We start from the raw sequence: 25,855 nt of genomic DNA, 5'->3' as shown, positions 1-25,855 counted from the left end.
TTTCTGTTTGGTTTTTCATTCACAAATGCCTCGAATATTTCTTGCTCTCTAAAAAAAAAATTTGACATGCATTCACTCATGACGGACACGCTTCCTTGGCGATGCTGGAGGATCCAGGGAGAAGGCGGTAGGAGAGACGGGACGGGACTCAGGGAAGTACTCTGTCTGATACTTGTCAATGTAAGGTTTGGCCACATTCCACACCTGAGGTGAAAACATAAAGATGCAAATTAAAAAATCCTCACTTCATCTCAGCCCCTGTGGAGCTTTTATGTAAATGGACTGTAAACACATTTTATAATCTCTGTATTATGGTCGCCACTTGCCTTCTGGTCAAGTAGGAGACGGTGAACAGCTTCAATGTCTGGAGACATGAATCTGTCTTTCATCCACGGTCTGTTAATGACAGCAGTGTAGAGAGAAGGAGCGAGTCAGAAGTGGAACAGTGGATAAATATTAACTATCTATGAATTCAATGGACCGACAGTTGTGTACCTTGGCCACATCTATTTGACTTACTTGACCACACTGCGTACAAGGTCATAGACCTTCTCCAGTGGAGTGGTGGTACGAAGTGGGCGGAGGAACTCAATTCCCTGACAGGCGGCCAGCAGCTCTATAGCAAGAACTAATCATAAAGAAACATGACTTAGATTTAGCTAAATGGATATTATTGGTGACTAGTGGTGATGATCTCAGTTATAAATTCACTACTGTTGGCATATTACATGACAATCCAGGCATTTGTGTTAAGGTCACAGTGCTGCTGGACACAATTAAATAGATTATACAACATGTGAGGTTTCTGAAAATATTAAACATGGCATAATAGAATAACAGTAATATTAAAGGACAACTGTACTTTTTAAAGCTCTTTGTTTTGTACTGTTGTATCTTACAATAAAATGAAGGAGAAAATAAATTTGTCTACAGAAGTACTGGTTAGTTATGTTTTTTACCTTTAGTTTTATGGTTAACCACTGTAGCCACTCAATCAGCTTTGATTTTAGACCATGCCAATGTTTGCTTAGCTTTATCCATAGTGTACACTGGCAGGGTTTTCAATGATGTTACCTTTGCACTTTTTTGTTACACAGTCACCATGAATGGTCCAGTTAGTGTCTTTGAACCATATACAGTTGCTGATTTAACAGTAAAATGAGGAGTTTGCAGATCATTGAAGATAAGAACAAAAATCTCAACGGTTACATCTGTGTACCAGCTTATGCATTTGTGACTATTTACGATTATAGTGACTTTGTGTCACAAGTTAAGTTATTTTATTAACTCTCTATTTGTTGGTGCTTATATTTACCCATAGGCTTACAGCAGCCACATAAAAAAAAAAACATGCAACAGTTGATTACACCTAATACTTTGGAAAAGTTATAAATACATTACCATGTTAAATTTTTGACGTTCATATATGTCTCAAAGTTGAACAGATGCACTCTAATCACAACTGTCATATTATTATTTACTAATAACAACAAGGAAGAACCAAACCTTGCTCCACGTGCTCTATGACCCTGAGGGCCTTCCTAGCAGCCCAGCCTCCCATAGACACATGGTCCTCTGTGGCAGCACTAGTGGACAAGGAGTCCACAGAAGACGGATGACACAAAACTTTGTTCTCTGAAACTGGACACAGGATTAAAAAAGACATCAGAGTTAAGGTTCATACAACAACATTTGGCAAAGAGAGACATATGAATGATCTAATTCTCTTCAACTTGAAAAGACCTTTTTTTGTGAAAAAAAACTTTAACAGAAATGTATATTACTTATCAAAACCTATTGTACCAACCAAAAATCTATTTTATAAAGCAGGTGCATCATAATAATTTTAAAGGGATAATTCAACATTTTGGCAAAATCGCCTATTGCCATAATCCCCCATAGTCAAGGGACAAGTTAATTACCTTTAATTATGTTTTTTTGAGATCTGCGGGCGAGAGACACAAGCTGCTCAGCGAACGGTACAGGTCCCCTGTCCCTCATCAAACTCATCAAATACACAACCCAACAACGCCAAAACACTCTCATGGACAAGTTGTGACCTGCACATTCGCCAGGCCATGAAATAATCATGTGTAATTATGTAACATTGTGACACATGAAGCAAATATTCAGAACTACGTTCTCTTTTGAAGTCACTCGGCTCAGCAGCCATGTCTGGAATGAAGTGCCGGCCAAGCATTTACCTCGAAAACAACTCCATCTCATAATGTTACATGATTATTTAGCGTGGTCAATGTGCAGGTCACAACTTGTCAACAAGAGCATTTTGGAGTTGTTGGATTGTGTATTTGATGAGTTTGATGAGGGACAAGGGACCTGTACCGTTCACCTCCATTGTGTTGAGCAGCTTGCGTCTCTGCCCCATGGATTTCAAAACAACATGCACCAATAATTAAAGGTAATGAAACTACTCCTATGACTATAGGGATTATGACAATAGTTGAATTTGCCAAAATGTTGAACTATCCCTTTAAGTGCATTACTTATGGTCATGCTTTATTTTGTTTTATGCTTTTGCACACCAACCCAAGGAAGCAGCAGTGCAGTGGGCAATCATGAAGCCTGAGTTGAGTCCTCCCTCGTTGACGAGGAAGGCAGGCAGCTCACTCAGAGAGGGGTTACACAACCTCTCGATCCTCCGCTCACTGATAGAGGCCAGCTCATGGACGGCAATGGCTAAAAAGTCCAGAGCCTAAGTGAAAAGCAAAGGATTGAAGAGTGAAAGAGAGAGAAGAACAAAATCTACAGCAACTAACAAATGTGTGTCCTATGAGTCACGAACCTTAGCTGGATATTCTCCATGGAAATTCCCACCTGAAATGGTTTCACCTCTTTCCGCAAACACCATCTTGTTCGGTTGTTAAGAAAACTATGTTGCACAGTGTGACATCCAATAAAATCCAACAAACAGTTTGTGGCAGGGTCCAGAATTTGTGGTTGAACCAATTAACAATTTAGAGTGCAGAGATTAAAAGTGGCACATTTGGATTCACAAAAAAGACTCAGCCTCCAGTTTGCAATTCAGGGAAGGATACAGGGTTGTCAGTGGCACTGTTGATTTCTGTATTGATGATGTTCTGGACAAAATTTATTGTGTCGTTGGTGATTCCATGAACCTAGAGGACAAAAAAGGTTACGTTCAGACACAATGCTCTGCTTAATATGGCATCTACCACATGAGTTTTTCCTTTTCCAAACTCAAGGCTTGGAGGCCAGAGGGTGAGAGTGCAAAGCCCTCTGGGACAAACTTGTGATTTTGGCATATATAAATAAACTTTACTTGAGGTTACCTGAGGACAGCATCGCATGGTGTAGGCATCCTGGACTCTGTCACAGAAACGGTGGCTCTCTGGGAAAGAAAAAGAAAAAGGCAGCAACACCAGATGACACACATTAAGTTCTGCATGTTTGAGGGTGCAATTTAGGCACAATGTTCCCAAAAAGCTATACTTAATTAAACTGTGTGGTGAAATACACCCTCTGCACTCATGCCATCTTAACTATGTACAAGGTGTGGTACCAGAGGCCCAGAGCCATAGTGTTCCTGTTTTAGAGTTTAAAGGAGTCATCACCTGGTTTTTTATGTATCCAGTCCCCCTTGAATTGCTTCGAATCAATTCTTAAAACTTATTAGAGGGGCGGTGCGTGGCGCAGTGGTTAAGGCGGCCGCCCCATGTAGAGGCTACAATCCTCAACGCAGGCGTCCCTGGTTCGAATCCCGCGTCGGGCAGACATTTCCTGCATGTCATCCCCCTCTCTCTGCCTCCCCCTTTCCTGTCTATCTCACTGTGCTATCAAATAAAGGTGAAAACGCCAACAAAAAAAAAACTTTAAAAACTTATTAGAACAAGCTCTATGTTTGATTAAAAAAAAATTTTTCTAACACTTTTTCATATGGCAGCTTTCTCTCGTGAGAGTAAGCGTGAGGTTTTGACTGGTCCGGATGTTCATTGCATTAATATGTAATGAGGCGCGCATTGATTGGACGCAGGAAGGACAGAGCCGGAATGGTGGCTGGCCCAGTGGGCTACATACAGGCTGTATTGGAAACCGAATACTATGCTGCTCTCTGTCGTGTACCGTAACCATGTTATAACTTCATAAAATAAAACAAAATTTAATCGGTTCATTGTTAAACATGTATTTATTGATGCAAATGTGGTGATTTCTGTTCGTAGGCTACAGAGCCCCGGGGCAGAGCTGCTGCTGCTCTGTGTGAAGCTTCACTTTTCATTCAAACAAACTAATACGACTGCCACAATTGTTAGATTTCATCAATGAGACCAACATTTATCTCCTAAAAAGAATTTAACCAGCCGGCGGTAAACTTCTACAAACCTGTGGGTAAGTTAATTAACGATCATTTCCTCCCCCGGCATGACGACGTAGTTTGGCCGGCTAACGAGCAGCTGCAGGCGGGTTGCTGAGGAGCCGTCCTGTGGTGGAGCTTCACTTCTCCCAACGCGGAGCAAACTAAACAGCCGTCATTTGGATAAACGAACCGCACATTGGGGATCTAAACCTTTACTTTCTCGCATAAAAAAAAGTAAAACTTAATAAAGTGACGAAATAACAGCGCTACAGTGGGAAATAAAACAAAAAGGAATGGCGGCGCGGCGGAAGTCGGGGTGGTGGAAGAGAGGTGGGTTTATGAAAGCAGGTTCCTATGGTGACGTCAACACAGGAGCAGAGTCAAAATCTCATCATTTTGCGGTGTGCAGCCTCATGAGCTTCTCTGGCTTAAACAAAGAGCCCAAACCAAAAAACTCAGCCACTTTTAAACCCCAGATTTTCAGGCAAGATTCCACTGAGGTCCAACACCAATAGTAACAAGGAAAAATGTGATTTCTGGGTGATGACTCCTTTAAGTATTCCTTCTTGAATCCCCAATAAACATAGATAACATGTAACTGTCCCACAGAGTGGGGCCCTATGCCAAACAAAGGTTCTGATATAGGAGCATACTGCCATGAGGTGCTTTGATATGTCTAATTATTTATGATCTGTTGCTTTTCTGCTTTAGCATCCTGACTGTCCTCTGACCTGCAATCTCAGATGGATGGTGATCAGAGTCCAGCAGTGAGCGGAAGCGTTGGGCCACCTCTATCTGTCCTGGGTGGGGCCGCAGAATATGGATGTCTGCATGAGAGGAGACCAGAGAATGAGAAAGGATTGACAAGATACAGGATCTTGATGCTGGAGGAGGTACTGGTAAATACTATCGTCTAGGTTTTTTCATTTTGCTCACCACTGTCAAAAGCCTTGGTGGTTCCCTTTAACACCTCCAGGGTGAGAGCAGCGACGATGTCAGCCTGCTGGGCGATGGCCTGGGCCCGCTCCACTGCCTCGGCCCCCAGAGAGGTGATCATCTGGGTCCCGTTGATCAGAGCAAGGCCCTGAGAAGGAAAAACACACATATTCTGTGCTGCCTTATCGCTGTTAAAATGTTTATTCATGTTCTTCTGAATTCCTTTAAAACACCTTGACCCCAGTACTTGAGTAAGAGTACAAATACTACTGGTCAAAATTTACTCCTTTTAAAGGTACTTAAAGCAGAAGTAAGCGATCCGGTCGTTTTGGTTAATGCTGCGTTCCAGGCAGGCTTTTGAAACCGTAAATTACAGCTTCAAGTCACGACTTACAACTTTGTAGCGTTCCAGGCAACCCACTCGTGTTTTTCCGACCTGTTGTCTGTGAAAGTCACTATAACGGCCACTCGTAACTTCTGACCCGTGAACTCGTACCAGATCAAACTGGTACAACTTCACAGGTTGAAAAAACACGAGTTACGGGTTGCCCTGAACGCACCATAACGTCTTGTCAGCCGATGGAGTTAGCAGCCCCCGTCCTCGTCATGGATCTATTGGTCCTCGTCCCTACGTCACCACATTCAGGCGCATCCCTTGGCTGCACACACAGCCCTTCATGCCGTTCTCTCTCCTCATTGGATAAAACTTGTAGGATACGAGAAAAGTTTTCTCCTCGGCTCAGAGCAGAGCAGAGTGACTGAGAGACCCATGTTTCGGTCCAAACACTCTATGTAAGTGATTGCTGTTGGAAGATAGAACTATTTAAGACTTATATTAACACAAAAATATTGCTTACTTCTGTATCCAAAAGTACATGCTTTTAAATTTACTTTAAGTAAGAGTAAGAGTAAATTTCTTATTTTTCACATCAATCAATTACTATATTTTTTTCTAAATGAATTGAAGGACATTTTAACTTTTGTTTCTGAGAATTAACTCTTTGAAACCAGCTGCACTGATGTGCTGCTTTTAGGGGTTGGGGTTTCCTTCTTTGAGAAACACAGCTTGTGTCCAATAGTATTTTAGAAATCCTAGAAATTAACTGGAGTAAAAGTAAAAATATTTGTCTTGGAAATGTATTCAAGTAAGAGTAATAAGTACCAAAGAAATCTAATACTCAAGTAAAGTACTTAAGTACAGTACTCAAGTAAATTTACTCCGTTACTGTCCACCACTGAGAGCATGTGGTTGGATTTAAACATTACCTCTTTAGGCTTTAGTGATACTGGCTTGAGTCCATGGGCCTCCAGGACCTGGCCAGAGATGAAAGGAGGAAAAACATGTAAAAGGTCAAGGGTCATCAAAAAGCAAACATGTTTTCCTATTGGATCATTCAGTCTTTCACTTTCAGAGGTGAAAGGCCCATTTCCTGCAGCATCATTGTTGTACAACCATGAAGAAGTCATCCTGGTCTTACATATTTGGCATCTGCCCATCCGCTCTTGGGAGACCACATTTTACCCTCTCCCATCAGCCCCAGGGCCAGGTGAGAGAGGGGGGCCAGGTCCCCACTAGCACCCACGGTTCCCTTCTCCGGGACGAAGGAGAGGCAGGAAGCTGCGGGGGCAAAGTTAGTCAGAGATCAAGATTCATTCAGAGAGTCATAGGACAGTCAGCTTCTCCAATACCAACACCCCACATGAAGATATCAGTCAGTTATCTCAGTCAACTGAAGCTGATAGGTCGGGTCGGCTCAGGTGAAGTGAGGTTGCCGGGGGCAGCAGACACTTACCATTGAAGGCCTGGATCATGGCATGAAGGGTTTCTAGAGAAATCCCACTGTGCCCTTTGGCCAGAACATTGATCCTCAGAGCCAGCAGCATGCGGGTCCTCTCCGGGCTCAGCGGGTTTCCCACACCTGCACACCACAGCGTATCAATGATGATGCTGACATAAATGCTAAATCAATACCCACATGAAACTCAAAGAGGTGGCCGAATTGGGGACGCTGTTGGTTGTACACAGAGTAAAAGGTGGACTTTTACCTGCGATTATGCAGAACTTACTTGTATCAGTTTCACAGGACGACAATCACAGAAGAAAATGTAATTTCAAGTACCAAGCACCAAATTGCAAAGACTAAGTTAAAACAAATGTGTTTTTCTGTCAAAATATGGAATTCCTAAAAAAAGATGTAAAAATATTTTTCAGTTTAAGAGGATTTATAAGCAAAAATAGGGAAATTATATAAAAATATGTCACGAAAAAGAATAGTTATGGATTTGATTTGTATATTGTTGGCTGTAAACCAGTTCATTATAATGGCATTTCATCTGATATAAGATTATTTTGTTTTTGTTTTGAGAAAGGGACAGATATTAAAAATTCTCTTCATCCTGCTCCTTTCCAATCCCAGGATTGGAATGAACAAATTAAATGAAAAATTAAATCCACAAATAAAACCCTGGAGGAGTTAAAATCTAAACAAGAAAGTAAATTCAACTTTATTTAGACTTCTCTTACCTGCTGAATGTGACCGCACCAAGTTCTCCTGCAGCTCCCTGTGGGGAAAAATGACATGGTCATAAATCACTGTATGTACAGTTGACAAAGAAATAGATAGTAAATATTGTATTTACTTGAGTTTGCTGACAGGAATGACGGTTCGGGCAAATTTGCCAAAACCAGTTGTGATTCCATAGACAACTGACGGCACAGAGAGAGAGACAGACAGGTGAAAACATGAAATCGTTCATTCCTGAGGACTGTAGCTTTGCAGCAGCTGTTTAACACTCAGATCGATGCATTTAGTGTCTTTGCAATGAGTCATTTAAGGTCTTTATTTTAAAATTGATCTGAACCTTTGTTTTCTTTAACAATGGTGTCCAAAAGTTCTCTGGCTTGCACAACTTTTCTCTCTGCCTCCGGAGTCAGCTGAAAATGTTGAAAAAGGGAATGATTACATTAAGTCAAAGATTATCACAGACAGTCCGTGACAACAAATACGGTTTGTTGATCATTACCTTTATCTTGTAGAGTCCCCTGCCTAAATTGACCAAATCTGTCGATGTCAGGCTGTTGCCATCCAAGGCTAGATACTGCACAGAGAGACGTGTTAAATTAGACTGAGAAATATGTGACTTGGCTGAAAAAATGGGAAGTGAAGTGAATACTTACGTCTGCAGGTTCTTTGTATGCTGCTGTCCTGTTTCACATATTTTGATTAAGGAGAACATGTGGAATACTGTGCCTATCTCATTATTTATCAGAGAAATAACAAAACCCATTGGTACATCATGTATGACCAGATTTAATCTATTATCCCAGAAGTCATTGTTATGCACAGTTTAAAACCGTGCAATATATGGACTGTGAAAACCCTATTCAGAACCCACAGCTCTTAACACCAGTGCCCAGATATGGCATTATGGCACAAAGACACCCGTTTTGAGGATACAGGTGAGAAACTCCAGGCTCACATGGGATGAAGTCAGGAGACATGGTGTCTCCTTCAATAGCTGAAAGTACAATAAGACAAATTGTCTCTCATTGGTTGATTAATTTTTAGTCAGGTGACAAACTTTTGCACAATTACGCACAAATTACGCACAGCCAGTGGCCAAAGATCTCCATTGTCTCCTAAATGTGATGACTACAGATCTGATATTTTTCATGCACGCGATCATTACCAATCTCCACAAAGTCATTATCCTCCAGCACATCCTCGATCGTGTCATCCGCGTCCAACAAACCCAAACCCTGGCACCTGCGCACGACGAAGCGCGTGTCCCTCACAGCAGCGATGCCTCCGTTGTCCGGTTTGTTCTTGACGTAACGTTTGAGCGCCTCGAGTCCGAGCCAGCCGATGGTTTTGGTGGTGTCCCGGCACGGCACCGCCAGCCACTCGTCTCGGATGTGGACAGTAAAACGAGGCATTGCGCTTCAGCGGGACTCTGCAGCAGTGAACGACGCTCGCCGCTCCGCAAACCACCACCTTCAGCCTCACTAAGTCTGACCACCAATCAGACGCACCGCTGGAGAGTCCCGCCTCGCCGGAGGACCACTGACCTCAGCATGATGTTTGGACATAGTGACCTGAAAGAGTTAAACGTGAGGACTGAAGTTAGTGATACACTTTGTAGACATTGTTTGCATTGGTTGTCTGGCAAGTAAATCAGTTATTGACGTGTCTGTGGTAGCCGCCTGATGTGATGGCAGGAAATCTGATTCCCCAAAGAAAACACATTTCACAAAATATATCAATACATTGGAAGGGACTCTCCTGCTGCTAGTGGTGCCTCCACGTACTCCCAGAAACAGTGTGGACATATGTAGATGTCACAGGACTAAAGATTATGAACACTAAGGTCAATTTGTTGAGTCAGCATAATTGGGTGCAATAATTTATGGGTTTTTCTGCAAGTTCATCACCAAACTTTCATATTCTGGTCACAGTCTGATTTAATTTAACTGGTATAACTGGATAACTGATACATTTAATTATTTTAAAAATTGTCAACAAATGGCAGTTATTCGAAAGAACATGATTAGTTCATGTAGCTTTGTTTACTCAAAACTGTCGCATCTCTGCGTTTCTATACGATATTTTCAACAGTCTCTTCAGGGATGTAGTCTATCTAGTATCTCCACATTTTACTTTGTAGAAGGGACCAAACAAAAATGTTCAACATTTTAGTTTTTAGTATTTGTGTTTCATGCAAACGTTGTAGTTTGTTGTGTGTTTATTCACCCGTGTTAAAGGAGACATATGATGCCCCCTTTCCACAAATTAAAATAGTTTCCAGGTGTCTGTGACATGCTGTGGTCAAAATACCCCAAGGATCAAACATCACAGCTCCTTTCATCCTCTCAAAACAAGCCTGTTCAGAACTGCTGGTTCCAGTGCCTGTCCCTTTAAATGAAAATGAACCACTGCTTGCCCCGCCCCTTCTACCGGTCCCAGGCATATACCCCTTTCCCACTGGTCAAAAAACCTGTTTAAACCCGCTAACAATCGGCTTTTGGTGGCAGCGGGAAAGGCACAACGAGTCGACGCGGGTCAAACGACTCGGCAAGCGACGCGGGTTAAAATCGCCTTTAATCGGCTCGGCTCTGATCGGCTTGCAGTGGGAACACCAGACCCGGGTCAACCCGCTAATTTACGTGATGACGCTGAGCGTTACGTGACGCCACATCATCGTGCCGGTCGCGTCTCATATCACGTACCAAAACAAAGCTCTGCTCTCATTCGAGACTGGGATCAAAAGATCAAAGAACACTGACCAAAACGACGCCTGCCTCGGCGGACGGACCTCACACTTCGTGGCAGGCGGCTGTGGCATGACACTGTGTTTCTTGCACCGTGGATGAGAGCGGGGCGACTGGTTTATGCTCTGTCTGAAGGCTCATTTTGGTCAATGGGAAAGGGGCCAAATGCCGATTGTTAGCGGGTCGACCCACGTTTAAAAAACCTGCGTCGACCCGCTAATTTTAGTGGGAAAACGGCTATAGACTGTAAAAAGAATGGACCTAGCACCCGTGACGTCACCCATTGGTTTGGGGGAGTCTGTTTTGTGCTCCCCCACAGTGTTCACGGAGGTGGAAACTATCGGTAGAGACCAAAAAAATAAAAGGCACCAGGCTGTAAATATGTTTTTTTAAGCTGTAAAGTCAGCTATTCTAACATGGGGTTCAATGGAGAGTTGCTCCCTTCCAGTCCCAGCCCCCAGAGGCCGCCGGAGAACTGCAGCTGTTTGAATGTGGAAGTGGTCTTCACTTGTAGAACCCACAACTCCCCCCTTGGTCCCAGGTAGAGGTGGTATTATGCAAACTTGAGTCCTTACATCACTGGAAGACAACTGAGGGAACAGCTCTTAAAACCATGTGGATTTCAACCTAGCAGCAGCAGCACCATTCATCCTATTAACCATTTTTTTACCGTTGCAATGAGTCTGGAAACATTATTTCAAAGCAGAAGTAAGCGATCCGGTCGTTTTGGCTAATGCTGCGTTCCAGGCAGGCTTTTGAAACCGTAAGTTACAGCTTCAAGTCACGACTTACGACTTTGTAGCGTTCCAGGCAACCCGTAACTTGTGTTTTTCCGACCTGTTGCCTGTGAAAGTCACTATAACGGCCACTCGTAACTTCTGACCCCAACTTCTTGTCAGCCGATGGAGTTAGCAGCCCCCGCCCTCGTCGTGGATCTATTGGTCCTCGTCCCTACGTCACCACATTCACGCGCATCCCTTGGCTGCACACACAGAGAGGACCGCCCCTTTATGCCGTTCTCTCTCCTCATTGGATAAAGGTTGTAGGATACAAGGAAAGTTTTCTCCTCAGCTCAGAGCAGAGTGAGAGACCCGTGTTTCAGACCAAACACTCTATATAAGTGATTGCTGTCGGAAGATAGAACTATTTAAGACTTATATTAACACAAAAATTCTGCTTACTTCTGCTTTAAGGCCGATAAGCAATGTTTCTTTAAGGAGGCGGCACCATGACCTGTGGGTTGGGTTTAGTATGACCACGGTTTGTATCAGTGCAGGGTTGATAAAATCAGATCATGCATTCATCAGGATCCCACCTGATTTAGAGGCAGACATGTGGGCCTACTTCCTGCTAACAGCGCCACCTTTAACCAAAACTTTACCTAGGATCAAGTGACTCTTATAGTCTCGATTAAATTTGCTTTGTCAGATCCTTTGAAGTTTGTCTTGCATCACACACCGTGCAACAGCACATAACAAACACTCAGCCGCTCAGTAGAGTACTGTTACTGACAAACATCTGTACTATAGTCAAATATTACAACAACAGCTGCAGTGCAATCACTTTTCATCACTTCCATTAATTACATATATTTAGCCTGTCACACCATGCTCTGATTGATCAAACTCAGCAACAAAAGCATTGTCATTTTGGGCTGTGTAAAGCGTCGTAATAGCAAAAGCTGAACTTCATCAAATACACCACAAGAGGACCCATGCAATGCTGCAAAAACACTCAGTATTTCTGCCTGAATGTATAACCATCCCTTGGTGTCACCTGCACTGTGGTCTAACCTGAACATTTCTTTGAAACATCCTGGGTTCAGTGCCACTGCAGTGCCAGCTGAGGACTTTTTTTTTTCACATGTCATCTGTCTTTGGTCCTCCTCCTCTTTCTCCTCCTCCTCTGACAGATAAAGATCTATAAAGGCCCACATAACGTAACTCGTGCTCATAACCATTGATTATAGTGCTTCATGCCCTGCACTGAGACCATGGACTATTAAATTGACATGCAACAACTTTTTTTTTTTTTTTATCACAGCTATGTTTACACATTCAAAATACCTCAACAAAAGAAATACAATCCTGTGTTATTTCTTTCTTTTTTTTCAATTTCTCCTACAATAATTAAGGCCACAAAAACATGCTAAGTCATGTCAGTTTTATCTGGCTCCAAATCACAACAGAAGTTATGTTAATCCAGTTTTCATATAGGTAGAGCAGGTTTAAACCACACTTGTTATAACAAGTCAGTAACCTACATAATGATGATAACCTCAATTGACACAAACATTTGCACAATCTATTTGCATAACCCAAGTTATCCCCTCTCTAAAATCGGTATTTGCTTATCTTCATGTCTCTGACAGAGACAATAGATGTGACAGGAGTGCAGGGCCGGCCCCTGGCATAAACACTCTATCTATGCGGTTGTTTAGGGCCACAGCCGTTAGGTGGGGGGGCCACATAATCAGAAAGGTAACTCATTTAAACATCCTGAGGTGGGCACGTGCATGCTATGAGCTTTATATGTAATTTGAAGTCAATATTCAGCTTCTTTTATCTCACATTTGAGACATTTGGTGAAAATAGAATGGCAGAATGACAACATTTGTGCTCAAAAAGCAATCTTACAAAATGTAATTTTAGACTTGTTTTCTACACTTATATATTACTCTGTTCATATCCTATTTGAAGCACCAAAACAGTTCATTCTCATGACTGAAGGTGTGTTTTGAAATTTTGAAATTTTTCAAAAAGCAGACCTAAATTATTTCTTTATACGGTGTTCTAGGACAAATTGGCATCAATGTGCTTACAGCAGAGGTTCTAATATTTAGACATAAAACACTTGAGTAGGGGAGACCGGGGACAGTAGCAACAGGGGATGGTTGCAACATGTCATTTTTCTCCAATCATGAACAAGCTAGAGTGATGATACTCACACTGCACATGCTTAGTTGGATTCCCCCCCTTGCAGAGAAAAATCAGTTGAATTCAAAAGATGCTCCAGGATTTATTGCATAAAAAACAGTTTTTGAGGTATTAAAGTATTTTTTTCTTGAGCTTTGTTTTTGTTAAAACTGTTGTCACTCTTTTTGTGATTCTGCTCAAACTTATATGGTTTAAAGGAGTGACATGTTAACTTTGAGGTGATATGATTAGCATGTATCAAGAGCACTTTGTTTAGCTAGCACATGGAGTTTAATCATGGCTGACAGGACGTCCCGTGCAATATATGAATATAAAAACAGACCACAAAACAGTATTTTGACATTAATTTTTCTTTTTACTGTTTTATTGCTAATATTAAAATGATGAGAGAATAAATGACAATGGCAATATAAAAGTTATTCCCTCACAAATTGTTCCATTCATCCTATGTCACACAATTTGAATATTTGACATCTGCACATTAAGTAATTCCTCCTCATCTAGACAAATCTATACTGTAATTGCCATCTGATCAAAGCTGATGAATAAATAACACTATAGAACTTACATTTTTGATAATAATCCTTTTACTAGACATGAAATATATTGTATTTGTAACATGTTGCAACTGTCCCTGGCCCTGGGTCAGTTGCAACATCTGACTCCTTACACTCAAATGCAAATTGTGAAGAATGTGGATTCTGTAATCATCTATTAATTGTGTTGACTATTAACAGACAAATGTAAGTTTATTGTATAAAAATTTGGTTTGTCTAATCCAAACTGTCTCTGAGTAAGAGAGCCAAATGCAAAAAGTGTTGCAACTGTCCCCGGTCTCCCCCATTGTTACATCTGCAAGTATCTTAAAAAGAAAAAAAGGGCATAAACATGTCTGTATTCAGTTTTAACCAGTGATTTGGTGTTTGCGCTTAGAGTGGGCCACAAACAAAAATCCTGTTTAGGGGCCAGCAAAATCCTAGGGCCGGCCCTGCAGAGTGAACCATTAGTTTCAAAGCTACTAAAGTGTCGCTACATCCTGCTGCACGTTATTGCTTTCGGTGTCGCACAATAGCCCGGCAGGCAGTGAAAGTAAACAGACCTCAACTCACATGACTCTTTAAGGGCCCGTGGTTGGAAATGTTTGAAGTAACGAGGCGTGCCTGAAAGCACCACGCTCGCTCTCACTCTCTGCCTCTCTCTCTCTCTCTCTCTCCCCGGCTGATGATGTCAGTTTACGGGCCGTAGGAGTTTCTGTATCACCATGTGTGCTGCCGATCCTGTGTGAGCACTGACTGAGCAGGCCAGGCCTTACTGCTGCTGGCAGCCAGCGGGCAGGCAGGCAGAGGAGAAGAGGAGGGGAGGAAAAGTGTGTTTACACAGACGGCAAACTGCCTGGGGAATCGTAGGGGAGAGGAAGTCAGCCGGCTCTGTCTGCCTGCTCCAACTTCCTGCTCAGAAAAAGAAAAAGCCCAGGATCCTATTTCAGTCCAGCACAACTGTGTTAGAGCAGAAGTAAGCATGGAAAAACAAGGGATCACACAAGCTTCACCGTAAAGTTTCACGGAGGTGGAGAAAAGAGACACAAGTCAGAGATCGCAGGTAATGTAAAGATTAAAAACAGTTGTTTCTGTGTGAAGGGCGCTTTGTTTGGCTCGCAGACACTTCCATTTACGCGTGATAAAGTTGGATCTGAGCGGGTTCACACTTCATAAAGAAGTGTCTTGTGTGTCGAGTGCGTTTTGAAAGTTTTCTTTTAAAGCAACAATAGTAGCGATTTCAGTGTTGGACACACATTGAGTCGTCTTCCGGTCCGAGCAACATCTTGAAAATGAGTCAGTGGGGCAGAGCAGCGATCCACGGCTGTTACTGCCGCTTTGACTGAAGACCTGAGCAGAAACAAACAAAAGACGAGCCGGACAGAGAGAGGGAGAGAGGGAGAGAGAGAAGGAGAAAACCAACGCAGAGACCGAGGCTATGCTGTTTAGAGATGCTGCTTTTTTCTTTCTTTTCAGTTTTTTTTATGAGTCCCTGTTGAATTTTCCACCGTCTGCGAACAGGAAGAGAGCAGATTTAGTCATGGCTAAGTAATGTCTGCACACACCATCTAATCTCATTAGGAGTTTCCGTTCAGCCAACACACTGGATGGCTTTGTGCGCACTGCGAGGCTCCTCGGTCTGAGCATCCGCAGCACGGCTGCCTCATCCCGGGACAAAAACCACCACAATGTCCCTGTGATGTTCCTAGAAAGAGTTGTTGGAGCCTCCCATGGCTGCAAGTCGCCTCATTGTAGGAGGCTGTGATATGGGATTTTTATCAGTGTGGGTGCAGCCTTATCATGGTTATATTCATGCAGTGTGTCAGCTGTGAGGTTGCTATCACTTTGTTGTATTTGTGTGTTTCCTGCTGCTCAATGTCTGAGGTGTGTGTGTATGTGTGACCTGCAGGAAACTTTGAAGCACCACTGTGCTATTTGCAGCATCTTGCAAAAAAAAGGTGAATGTTTAGAAGTCACACTGGCCTTAATTGTAGAGCTGACAGCACCAGCAGCACTGGCACTGGCACTGGCAAGCTTTTACTTTTTTATTTTACTTTCAAAGTGTTTAAAAGCCAAAGCCAGAGCGTGTGGGTTAAAGGGTGGAACCGTGAAAAGGGGACAATGATTTGATCTTTTGACCTTCTTCCTCTGGGATTTCTGTGGGAAGTGTGGCAGGATTGGGGAAACGCTCCCCTGCTGTGGGATCCCCTCTCCTCACCATTTGTCCTTGGAAGTAGAATAGGAGGAAGTCCTGACTTTGACAGGTTTGTAGTTTCACATGGCAGATAAAAAACTCAGGGGATAGCTTGTGTCGGAAGTGAGTTCAGGCCTCCCTCCCTCCCTCCCTCCCTCCCTCCCTGCCGTCTGGACACAGATACCGTACGCCGGTGGTTGAAAGGCCAGTTTGTTATCATTGTTTTTGTGAGCATCACTCACTAATCACTCCTCACATCCACAGATAAGACCAGAAAGAGCACGCAGTGACAATACAGTCGGTCAGGTAGGAGTGTGAAAGAGTTCAATACTGTTGCCCAAACCAAACCAGAGGGACGAAGGGATGGAATATAAATGTGTTTCTTTTTGAAAGCCCTTATTACTTTAGTCCAGCAGCAAAAGAAGAACTTTGGAAGAATAAGAATAGTCCAAAACTATTATTTAAAAGCTAAAATATCAGATCAGGTAATAAGGAAATCAACAACAAACCTGGTCAGACATTTACTCAACAGTCCCAGACTCATCACAGTCTGTAACAACTCTAGTCTAATGATGGTTTTCATCACTGATCAAAGCGTTTAAGAAATTCTCTTTCCCTAAAATGTGAGTCTCCCCGAGCCTGAGTTGATGTTGGTGTCTGATCAAAAGCCTAAGACATCAGTCAGTTTGTAAGAAAAAGAAAGAAGAAACAAAAAAGACAAATCATCATATTTGTTGATGATTGTGAGGAAACAGGTCACGTTGAGCCTCACTGTCGTTGTTTCTAAATATCATATCAGTGAACAATTATCCAAATTGTCGCCGGTTTATTATCCGTCATCCGACTGTCTCGATTAATCGGCCGACTGTCTGAGTCTGCGGTGACGGAAACAGTCCCCCTCATTATTAATATGTGAGCTCCTCGCAGGCAGACAGGAGCTTCGAGGCTGCACATTCCTCTATTAAAGGAATAACCCACCCTGGGCCCGTCATACTTCCTGTGGAGAGAGGGCCAGGTTGAACCGCAGCATATTTCTGGCTTGAGCTGTTGTTCCTCCTTATATTTTTTTTCTCTTCTGCTGCTGCTGCTTGCTGCTACATTACACTACACTCTTTAACACACACTGTTCTATTCATCAGCGCTCCACTCTGTCTTACACCACATGTTAAAGCTCAAACAGGCACGTCCCTCCTCAGCCACTAACCTAATTTATGTCTGTCTGTGAGGATGTATGGAGAATCATGTAAAAAAGAAAAGAAAAAAAAGTATTTTCATTAAGATGTAACCTCAGTTCCTCTTGGTCCAGACAGTCTCCTCAAATACACAAGCTATGGGTTTTCTACAGTTAGTTTACACAGGTAACAGCAGCTGTAATGAAGAAGCTGCTGAGCTTGTTTCTCTTGGTGGTTTGAAATTTCTGCTAATTATGTCATGGCAACATCTGGTATATATACGTATATGTCGGTGGTTTTTGGTGCTTTCTCAATAGAAACTGACACCTCTGAGCAGCTACCACTTTTGTCTCGTAGTGAAAACGGTCACAGGAGGAGAAAGACCTCAGACACCATCACTTATATAAAGGATGATGAAAAAACAACAGCTCAGATGTTGAATATCCTGCTCCGTTCTGTGTCAGTCAGACACCGATCATGTGATGTGTGTGTGTGTCTCTCTGAAGGTATGGACAGTGCCATCACCCTGTGGCAGTTCCTGCTGCAGCTGCTGCTCGACCAGAGTCACAAGCACCTGATATGTTGGACGTCGACGGACGGCGAGTTCAAGCTGCTGAAGTCGGAGGAAGTGGCCAAGCTGTGGGGCCTGCGCAAGAACAAGACCAACATGAACTACGACAAGCTGAGCCGAGCCCTGCGCTACTACTACGACAAGGTGAAACCAGACGGGGAGCTGTAGCTACTTCTGCGCTCTAACCGAAAAGGACAGGAAGGCCTGTGAAAGGACCAAAGTCCCACAGCAGAGACTTTTTTGTTGTGCTTCTCTCTCTAAAAGCCACAGTCTCTCCCCCGATAGACACTTCCACTTCCTCTTTCTCATCAAATGCACAACAATAGAGCTCCGGTTATGATGTCGCACTGTAACACAACACTGTTTTTCAGCCCGAACAGTTTGCTTTTGTCCAACTTCTCTGCTGAAATCTGTTCATGTTGTGTGTTATTATATTTCAGATTAATATCAGCTTCTGGACATGAGAGGTTATTGATCAGGGAAGTCAAACTCATTCTAGTTCAGTGGCCACATACAGTGCAATAAGATCTGAAGTGGGCCAGTCCAGTAAAATAACAGCATAATAACTTATAAATAATGAGAAATCTAAACTTTTCCCTTTGTTTTAGTGCAAAGCAGTACAAGCAGGGCCTACATTACCAAGATGTTTACACTTAAAGGGATAGTTCAACATTTTGGCAACTTGGCCCATTGCCATAATCCCTATAGTCATAGCAGTAAGTTCGTTTTCTTTAATTGTCGGTGTAAGCTATTTTTAGAACGGCGGAGCAGAGCTGCGAGCTGCTCAGAACTATGCTACGGAGGCTCATGGGATTTCTTGGTTTCCCTCATCAAACTCATCAAATACACAATCCAACAACTCCAAAACGCTCTGGTAGACAAGTTGTGACCTGCACATTCACCACGCTATGAGATAATAACACAACGTTACCAGACAGAGTTGTTTTAGAGGTAAATTCATGTAAAACCGCTGATGCGCGTTTCTGTCGAGGGCAGTTTTTCGGCAGTCTCTGAATTTGCTTTGAAAACAACTCCGTCTGTTATTATCTCATAGTGTGGTGAATGTGCAGGTCACAACCAGGTCTCCTAAAACTATAGGGATTATGGCAATGGGCCAATTTGCCAAAATGTTGAACTATCCCTTTAATGAACTAACAAAACATTATGAACAACCTGAAATTTCTTGAGAAAAATGACATTTCAATTAGGCTCCTTCTGTCATCTATGTCATTGATTGTGTTTTGTCTGTGTCACAGAACATCATCAAGAAGGTGATCGGCCAGAAGTTTGTCTACAAGTTTGTGTCCTTCCCGGAGATCCTGAAGATGGACCCGCAGGCGGTGGAGATGGGCCTGGCCTCGGGCCGCTTCCCCCTCCAGGAGGGAGAGGCTCCTGAGCTGGAGGTAGAGGAGGAGGAGGAGGAGGAGAGCGAGGAGGAGGCGGCGCAGAGGAGGACGCTGGCGGCCCTGGGGGCGCAGCAGTGTCGCAACGACTACCTCCGCTCGGGCCTCTACTCCTCCTTCAGCATCAGCTCCCTGCAGAACCAGCCCGAGCTGCTGCGCGCCCTGAGGGAGCGGCACGAGGAGCCGCGCTCCGTCATCCGCTTCGGCACCAACGAGAGGAGCTCCCCTCCCTCCGCCAAGCCCGAGTCCTACGCCTCCCCCAGGCCGTCCAGGCTCCCCTCGTACTCCGAGTCCCCGCCGTACCCCCACAACCACCACCACCACCACCCGGGCCGAACCTGGAGCCCCGCCGCCAGAGAGGAGGAGGAGGAGGAGGAGCAGGAGGAGGAGGAGGACTCCGACCTGAGCGCCCAGCCCCTCAACCTCTCCTCTGGGCACAGGGAGCGAGCCCTGCAGCCTCCTGAGAGAAGAAGTGGTGGTGGTGGTAGAAGTAGCTGTGTTAGTAGTAGTAGTAGTAGTAGTCATAGTAGTGGTAACCAAGGAGATGGACTCCCACCAAAAAGCAAAAAGCCCAAAGCTCTGGAGATCTCTGCTCCGTCCCTGCTGCTGGCGGGGAGCGACATCGGCTCCATCGCCCTCAACAGTCCAGCGCTGCCGTCTGGATCCCTCACTCCGGCCTTCTTCACAGCACAGGTCAGACACACAACTACACAAAGTACACAAAGCACCACACTGATCCCTCCTTGTTGTGAGTCACAAGCTTTAGAGCAGTGGTTCTCAACCTTTTTTGGCTCGTGACCCCATTTTGACAGCACTAATTTTTGACGACCCCAATCAAGACGCGTCAGCTCAGATATTTTTATATGCTGCATTTTATTTGAATTTAAAGCAGAAGTAAGCGGAATGTTTGTGTTAATATAAGTCTTAAATAGTTATATCTTCCGACAGCAATCACTTACATAGAGTGTTTGGTCTGAAACACGGGTCTGTCAGTCACTCTGCTCTGCTGTAAGCTGAGGAGAAAACTTTCCTTGTATCCTACAACCTTTATCCAATGAGGAGAGAGAACGGCATAAAGGGGCGGTCCTCTCTGTGTGTGCAGCCAAGGGATGCGCGTGAATGTGGTGACGTAGGGACGAGGGCGGGGACTGCTAACTCCATCTGCTGACAAGAAGTTAGCCAAAACCACCGGATCGCTTACTTCTGCTTTAATTCATATTCGAGAAAGTGAAAGTATAGAATACAGTTGTTTAAGATCGGGTGTGGTGTTTTTAATCATAATTTTAAAAAGAATAGTAATTATCAGTAATTTTTATCAATTACTAGACATTCCAGGCGACCCCATAAGAATTCTAGGCGACCCCACGTGGGGTCCCGACCCCAAGGTTGAAAAACACCTTCAGCCCAACACCCGCATTTTCTATTTTTTCCTGAAACTGGAGCAGCTCAAGTCCAGTGTATGATAATGTTCTAACATTAAATGCTACAAGCAGTAAACTGCTCGAGGTTTACAGCCGAGGTCGCCAAAAACTGAGAAATGGTGTAAATGTCATAGAGAAGAGGAATGAAGAAAATGATTAACTTGCAGTTTTCCTGCTGGAGTTGAAGTAAATGAAGCTTCAAAGATTAATGCAAAGAGTTCCTACACGTGGCCCAGCTTTTGTTCAGACAGAGAGTTTGTTAGTCATCAACAAAGGCAGCACTGGAACAAAGTGTGTCTGATGTATTACAACACAATAGGCTGCTTCAAGGAAGTGGTGCTTTTTATCCGAACAGTGAGAAAAAAGGTAGAAAGGAAGACGGACTGGTTGGGCCGAGGTTCGTCCAACAGTGAGATAATGACCCGAATCAGCAGAAGAAGAGAACCAGACAGTGGCCGCACACACACACACACACACACACACACACACACACACACACACACACACACACACACACACACACACACACACACACACACGGTCTCCAGACTGGAGCCCCACAGAGCTGGTTCAGGATGAACTGGAGAGAAGGTTAAAGAAAAACAATCATGACACATTTATGGGAACTCCTGCAACAGAGTTTGGACAAACCGGCTGAACAATAATTGATTTCCAATGGAGAGACTCAAGAACTCTCAAATTAAATTTAGGATTTAAGATTCAAATTATTTCAATGTTTTTTGCGCTTTAATTTAAAAAACACTGAGACGCTGCAGGTTTCTGGAAACCGGTCTTAAACTCTGGACCTGCAGTGCATGCTGGGATCAAATCAATACTGTTGGCACAGAGCGGACGTGCACACACGGGCCTCGTATCTGTCCAGTCATGTTTGTTTACACTACACACCCCCGCTGCTACTGTACAACGCTTTTTTCTTCTTTTTTTTTTTATAGCTTCTCTTATTTCTGCTTTCAATAATTTAGGACAAATAGAGATCATGTCTCTGCCAGCCACAGCTGAAGCCCAATAATAATCAAATCTCAGAAAGAAAGAGAATCATCTGTGTGATGCTATCTGTTTCCGTCCCCTCCGTGCAGTCAGTGGTCTGGCCGGCGATTGGGGAGATGATGGGATCTGTCCAAAGTATGATGTCAGTGTCCCTGAGTATTCAGAGAGCAGCAACAGACATCTGACACAGGCTGGCAGACGGCGCTGGAAACACTACCGCTATATTTAAGTAGTCTCAGAGACAGAGGGAGAGGTATAGAGAAGGTGAGGAGGGGGATCGGAGGGTAAAATGTGCAAAAAGGGCGCAGGAATTTTACAGAGTTTAGAGCAAAAATGCGAATTTTGACTAATTTAATGAGTCACTGTTTGTGTTTGTTTTGGGAAATTACTGCCAGAATGTTTATGTGCTGCAAATAACAGACTTTGTAGAAGTAGCCTACGTCCACACTCAAAGCAGAGCGAGACGAATGCGTGCAGTAAATCCAGCAGTTGCTTTTTCTACCTCGTTTGATTGTCCAGTCTCCAGACAGCATAACTGCTACAAGATGGACTCAGGTTCAGAGACAAATTCAGGACTTCTCTTTTTTTTTTGGTTTGTTTTGATCTCTGCCATAAAACTCCCAGAAGGCAGCGCTGCCGGCATCGACTGGTATTTAATAATCTCTCTCAGTTAATATTGTGTTTACATTGGAGCGGCTACAGAGGGGCAAGAAGACACCGTCAGACATTAACATAGATTAATACGGCGCTCACACTGTGTGTTTATCGGGGCACAGAGAGCGGGATCAGAGGAAAACAAGCGATTTACAGAAATCTTCTCCAGCTTATGAGAGCGGGGAAGAGGCCCTAAGTGATGCCATATGCTCCAATAATTCCATTAATAATGGGAGCAGGGCTGGTCCCTCTGTAACACTGGCTCACTTCTCTGAGGTGACACAGGGGAAAGCAGGGGGGGGGGGGGGGGGGGGAAGACCAGGGGAGAGAGAGAGAGGGAGAAATTGATTTCATATGTTTTCTCTCTAGTTGGCGTTCCAAGTGCTTCAGGATCCCCCCCCCCCCTCCTCCCCTCCTCAAATCTACAACAACCCCCACCGTCCGTCCAGTCCACCTCCCCACGTCACCCCTGTATTCTGGGGGAGAAACCACAGACTTCCTTCCTGCTCCGTCAGTTTATTTTTCCAAACGCCAATACACGTCCATTTACCATTTCAGCATGTTTTGCATTAAACCAGCGCCTCGAGAGAAACGGCCCAAACCATCTCTGTTTGTCTTTAAAAAAAAAAATGTTGTTGTCTTCACTGGTTGGTCTTATTTACACGAAGCCTCCCTCACGCTCTTCCCTTTGTGTCCCCCCCCTCCTCTCCTCTCCTCTCCTCTCCTCTCCTCTCCTCTCCTCTCCTCTTCTCCCTCTCCACAGACTCCCTCTGGTCTGTTGCTGGCTCACAGTCCGCTGTTGTCAGGCATCCACTTCTGGAGCAGCCTGAGCCCCGTGGCCCCGCTCAGCCCCGCCCGGCTGCAGGGCCACAGCTCGCTCTTCCAGGTAAGAAACCAACGCACATTACAGTAAAGGTGTGGACGTGGTGGAGAGAGAGAGAGAAAGGGTGGGGGGATAAAAATAGCAGGAGATGAGAACACAAGGCGTGCTGACAGGATTATTGTTCCCCCGGTTGTAAAGATGAAGAGGAAGTTGTGAGTCTGTGCAGGTGAAATTAGCGCTGCGGCAAAAAAAATACCTGATCTTGCCAGGAAGATTAGAATCACACAATGTCTGACACACAAAACGTAACTGGTGTCTTTTGTGACCGATATGGAATCATTTGTTTCTTATTTGTCACATGAAATAATCATTGACATTTAATTTGACTCTTAAAGCTCCACTTTCAAGCAGGGCCGTTGTATAGGGGAGAAAGGTGATGATAATTCTAGGGGCCCAGTGCCCAGTGGGGCCCATAAAAAAATAGTAGTCTGATCTTTGTATGACTGAATTATTCTGCTTAGACCCTGACTAATACTCATAGTAATGCTGCATTAGCATCAGAAAAATGTAGGCTAAATAAAAAATGATAATACATACGTAGTCTAAGAAAAAAAGACAAAAAAAAAACTGGAAAAGTTAGGGGGTAGGGGCCCACTTTAATATTCTTTAAGGGGGCCCAGAATTCCTAGCAACGGCCCTGCTTTCAAGTAGAATAGATTTTGATCGTGTAGATTTTAGTTTTTATTTCCAACTAGGTATTTACCTGACCAAGTCTTTAAAACAAGATGTTTTTGAACTGTGCAAAATGGCAGACGGCAACGGTGGTGAAAGGAGTCGACTTAGTGAGCAGGTCCAGCAGAGGTGTCCTGTTTCAGTGCTTGTGAGAGGGAGAGGAAATCCTGTGAATACTTCCTGTTTGAGCCCAGGGGAGCCAGTTTGAACAGGGTGGACTGGTTTGAGAGCTGCTCCTCATTTGTGAAAAACACACACATACACCACACCCCCTCCGCAGGCACACACACACACACACACATATAGTATACACTCAAAGACCATACCGGATTCTTTGTGCACAAATAATGTTGACTTCTCCTTCTGTTGTGCTGCGGAGGTGCAGGGGACAGAGACGAAAAGGAAGAGGCACAATGAATAAAAAAAAAAAAAAAAACAGGAAACCAGAGCGGTGACAAAGCTGCTGTTCCTCACCGGAAAGCAGCTTTCATAGAGCCTCCGTCCCCTCCTCACTCACTCTCAGCCCCTTTCTCTTCCTCCACAGTTCCCCAGCCTAATCAACGGACACATGCCTGTCCCTCTGCCAAGCCTGGAAGGAACACCCTCCTCCCTGCTCCTGTCCCCCGCCACCCACAAATCCTGATCCAGGATCTGTGAAAAAAAAAAAAACCTGCCATCTTCATCCATCTCCAGTTGAAAATTTCTCAAAGTGGTTACCACCATCATCATCAGCAGCAGCAGCGATCTCCTCTCCGTCTTTGCTTCAGAATCGTCCTACGAGACAGTATGTGACCTCACTTTTTTTTGTTGTTTTTCCTTGCACTTGAGTTGCTTCAGATTCCAGTGGGTGAAAGCACTTGGTTTAAAAAAAAAAAGCCATATGCCATGATGTCTGTAAGGCGTCTGGCTCTTTGTGATAAAAAAAATACAGCACATTTCCACATGACCCTGTCCAACGATGGACAGTAGTGATGCGTCGCTAGCTGCAGAACGCTAGCCAGCCGCTCATTCTGCGCGGAGAGCTTGGTTGTTTTAATCTTGTAAAAAATTTAAAAGAAAAAATAAAAATACAAAAAAATAAAATCTTAAATGTTCATCACAATGTGAAACTTGTTGTTCCACGTGTGAGGTATTGTATGTAATGTATGCACTATGCTTCTCAGATAGTACCGGCTGTGCCTTGTTGTCCTATTTTTTTCTCTTTTATTTCAGAATATTTTAATGAAGACGAGATTTCAAATCAATGATGAAAAAAAAACCTTTTTAACACTTGTAATGTTCTTTTTTTTATACTGGACTTGGTATACAGTATGTATTCTGTATATTTTTTTGTATTGTGAAGAATGTCTTGTCATTTTCAATAAACAAAGCATTGAATGCTTGAAACACAGGTGCCTTTGAGTTTTACAGCTGCTACAACAAAACACAACACCAGGGGGGGGAAAAAAAATCCAAACCAGCTCATGTGAATTCTGTTTAAACTTTTAGATTTAATTTTTACTCTGGAAAAAAAACTCAAATATGGGAGGGCATCTGCAATGAAATCCCACACCAATAACAATTATCCACAAATAAAGTTAAAGAATGTCATACAAAACATCTCTTGTAACACTGTTAAATAGACTGACTCAGTATCTTATTGACGAGGGGCAGGACTATAGCTAGTGCTCCCTGAATCAGGAGTTCAGTGGCTGTGTGCTTCCTCATACAACAGAGCAGGCATGCAACACAATGATGGAGGCAATCCAGAAAAAAAGGACCTTTTTTTTTTTTACATGTGATGGAGATGGGAATGGCAGAAAGGAGAACACATGTGTAAAGGCAGCAGATTCCAACACTGGGAATTCACATTGCACCTCCTCTTTGT

At 43.7% G+C, this 25,855-nt stretch overlaps 2 protein-coding genes across 4 annotated transcripts; one reads left to right on the top strand and one right to left on the bottom strand.

Annotated features, from left to right (window-relative positions):
- On the bottom strand, positions 1 to 9,256 carry hal (histidine ammonia-lyase). Its single transcript, XM_083973799.1, has 20 exons — positions 8,960 to 9,256; positions 8,728 to 8,788; positions 8,448 to 8,475; positions 8,294 to 8,368; positions 8,132 to 8,204; positions 7,910 to 7,976; positions 7,794 to 7,831; positions 7,063 to 7,188; positions 6,748 to 6,887; positions 6,536 to 6,583; positions 5,270 to 5,417; positions 5,065 to 5,160; positions 3,312 to 3,370; positions 3,057 to 3,137; positions 2,804 to 2,869; positions 2,548 to 2,713; positions 1,507 to 1,641; positions 520 to 628; positions 327 to 396; positions 1 to 204 (listed from the first exon to the last, which is right to left on the bottom strand). The coding sequence occupies exons 1-20, from the start codon at positions 9,204 to 9,206 to the stop codon at positions 73 to 75; spliced, it is 1,965 nt and encodes a 654-aa protein (XP_083829925.1). The 5' UTR covers positions 9,207 to 9,256; the 3' UTR covers positions 1 to 72.
- Positions 5,056 to 25,365, top strand: LOC310987508 (ETS domain-containing protein Elk-3-like). Of its 3 annotated transcripts, none has more exons than XM_083973809.1 (5): positions 5,056 to 5,232; positions 17,883 to 18,091; positions 19,204 to 20,043; positions 23,197 to 23,319; positions 24,533 to 25,365. In XM_083973809.1, exons 2-5 carry the CDS (start codon positions 17,885 to 17,887, stop codon positions 24,629 to 24,631), a joined length of 1,269 nt encoding a protein of 422 aa, XP_083829935.1. In that variant the 5' UTR covers positions 5,056 to 5,232; positions 17,883 to 17,884; the 3' UTR covers positions 24,632 to 25,365. The 3 variants fall into 3 exon arrangements, with proteins under 3 accessions (XP_083829935.1, XP_083829934.1, XP_083829933.1); XM_083973808.1 differs by having other exon boundaries at positions 5,109 to 5,226; XM_083973807.1 differs by lacking the exon at positions 5,056 to 5,232 and adding an exon at positions 14,728 to 15,073.
- The last annotated feature ends 490 nt before the right edge of the window (positions 25,366 to 25,855 follow it).

The sequence above is a fragment of the Trachurus trachurus genome, assembly GCF_905171665.1.
Source record: "Trachurus trachurus genome assembly, chromosome: 6".
Taxonomy (NCBI): domain Eukaryota; kingdom Metazoa; phylum Chordata; class Actinopteri; order Carangiformes; family Carangidae; genus Trachurus; species Trachurus trachurus.
This window is presented reverse-complemented; position numbering and strand designations above follow the sequence as displayed.

What these genes read in the sequence shown, in the direction of transcription:
- hal (XM_083973799.1), bottom strand. Translation starts at nt 9,206, where the DNA reads ATGCCTCGTTTTACTGTCCACATCCGAGACGAGTGGCTGGCGGTGCCG. An exon ending in CACCAAGGCTTTTGACAGTG is followed by an intron (nt 5,161 to 5,269) that starts GTGAGCAAAATG and finishes CCTCTCATGCAG; the next exon opens with ACATCCATATTCTGCGGCCC. An exon ending in CTTGTACGCAGTGTGGTCAA is followed by an intron (nt 397 to 519) that starts GTAAGTCAAATA and finishes TGTCATTAACAG; the next exon opens with ACCGTGGATGAAAGACAGAT.
- LOC310987508 (XM_083973809.1), top strand. Translation starts at nt 17,885, where the DNA reads ATGGACAGTGCCATCACCCTGTGGCAGTTCCTGCTGCAGCTGCTGCTC. An exon ending in TGCGCTACTACTACGACAAG is followed by an intron (nt 18,092 to 19,203) that starts GTGAAACCAGAC and finishes TCTGTGTCACAG; the next exon opens with AACATCATCAAGAAGGTGAT. An exon ending in GCCACAGCTCGCTCTTCCAG is followed by an intron (nt 23,320 to 24,532) that starts GTAAGAAACCAA and finishes CTTCCTCCACAG; the next exon opens with TTCCCCAGCCTAATCAACGG.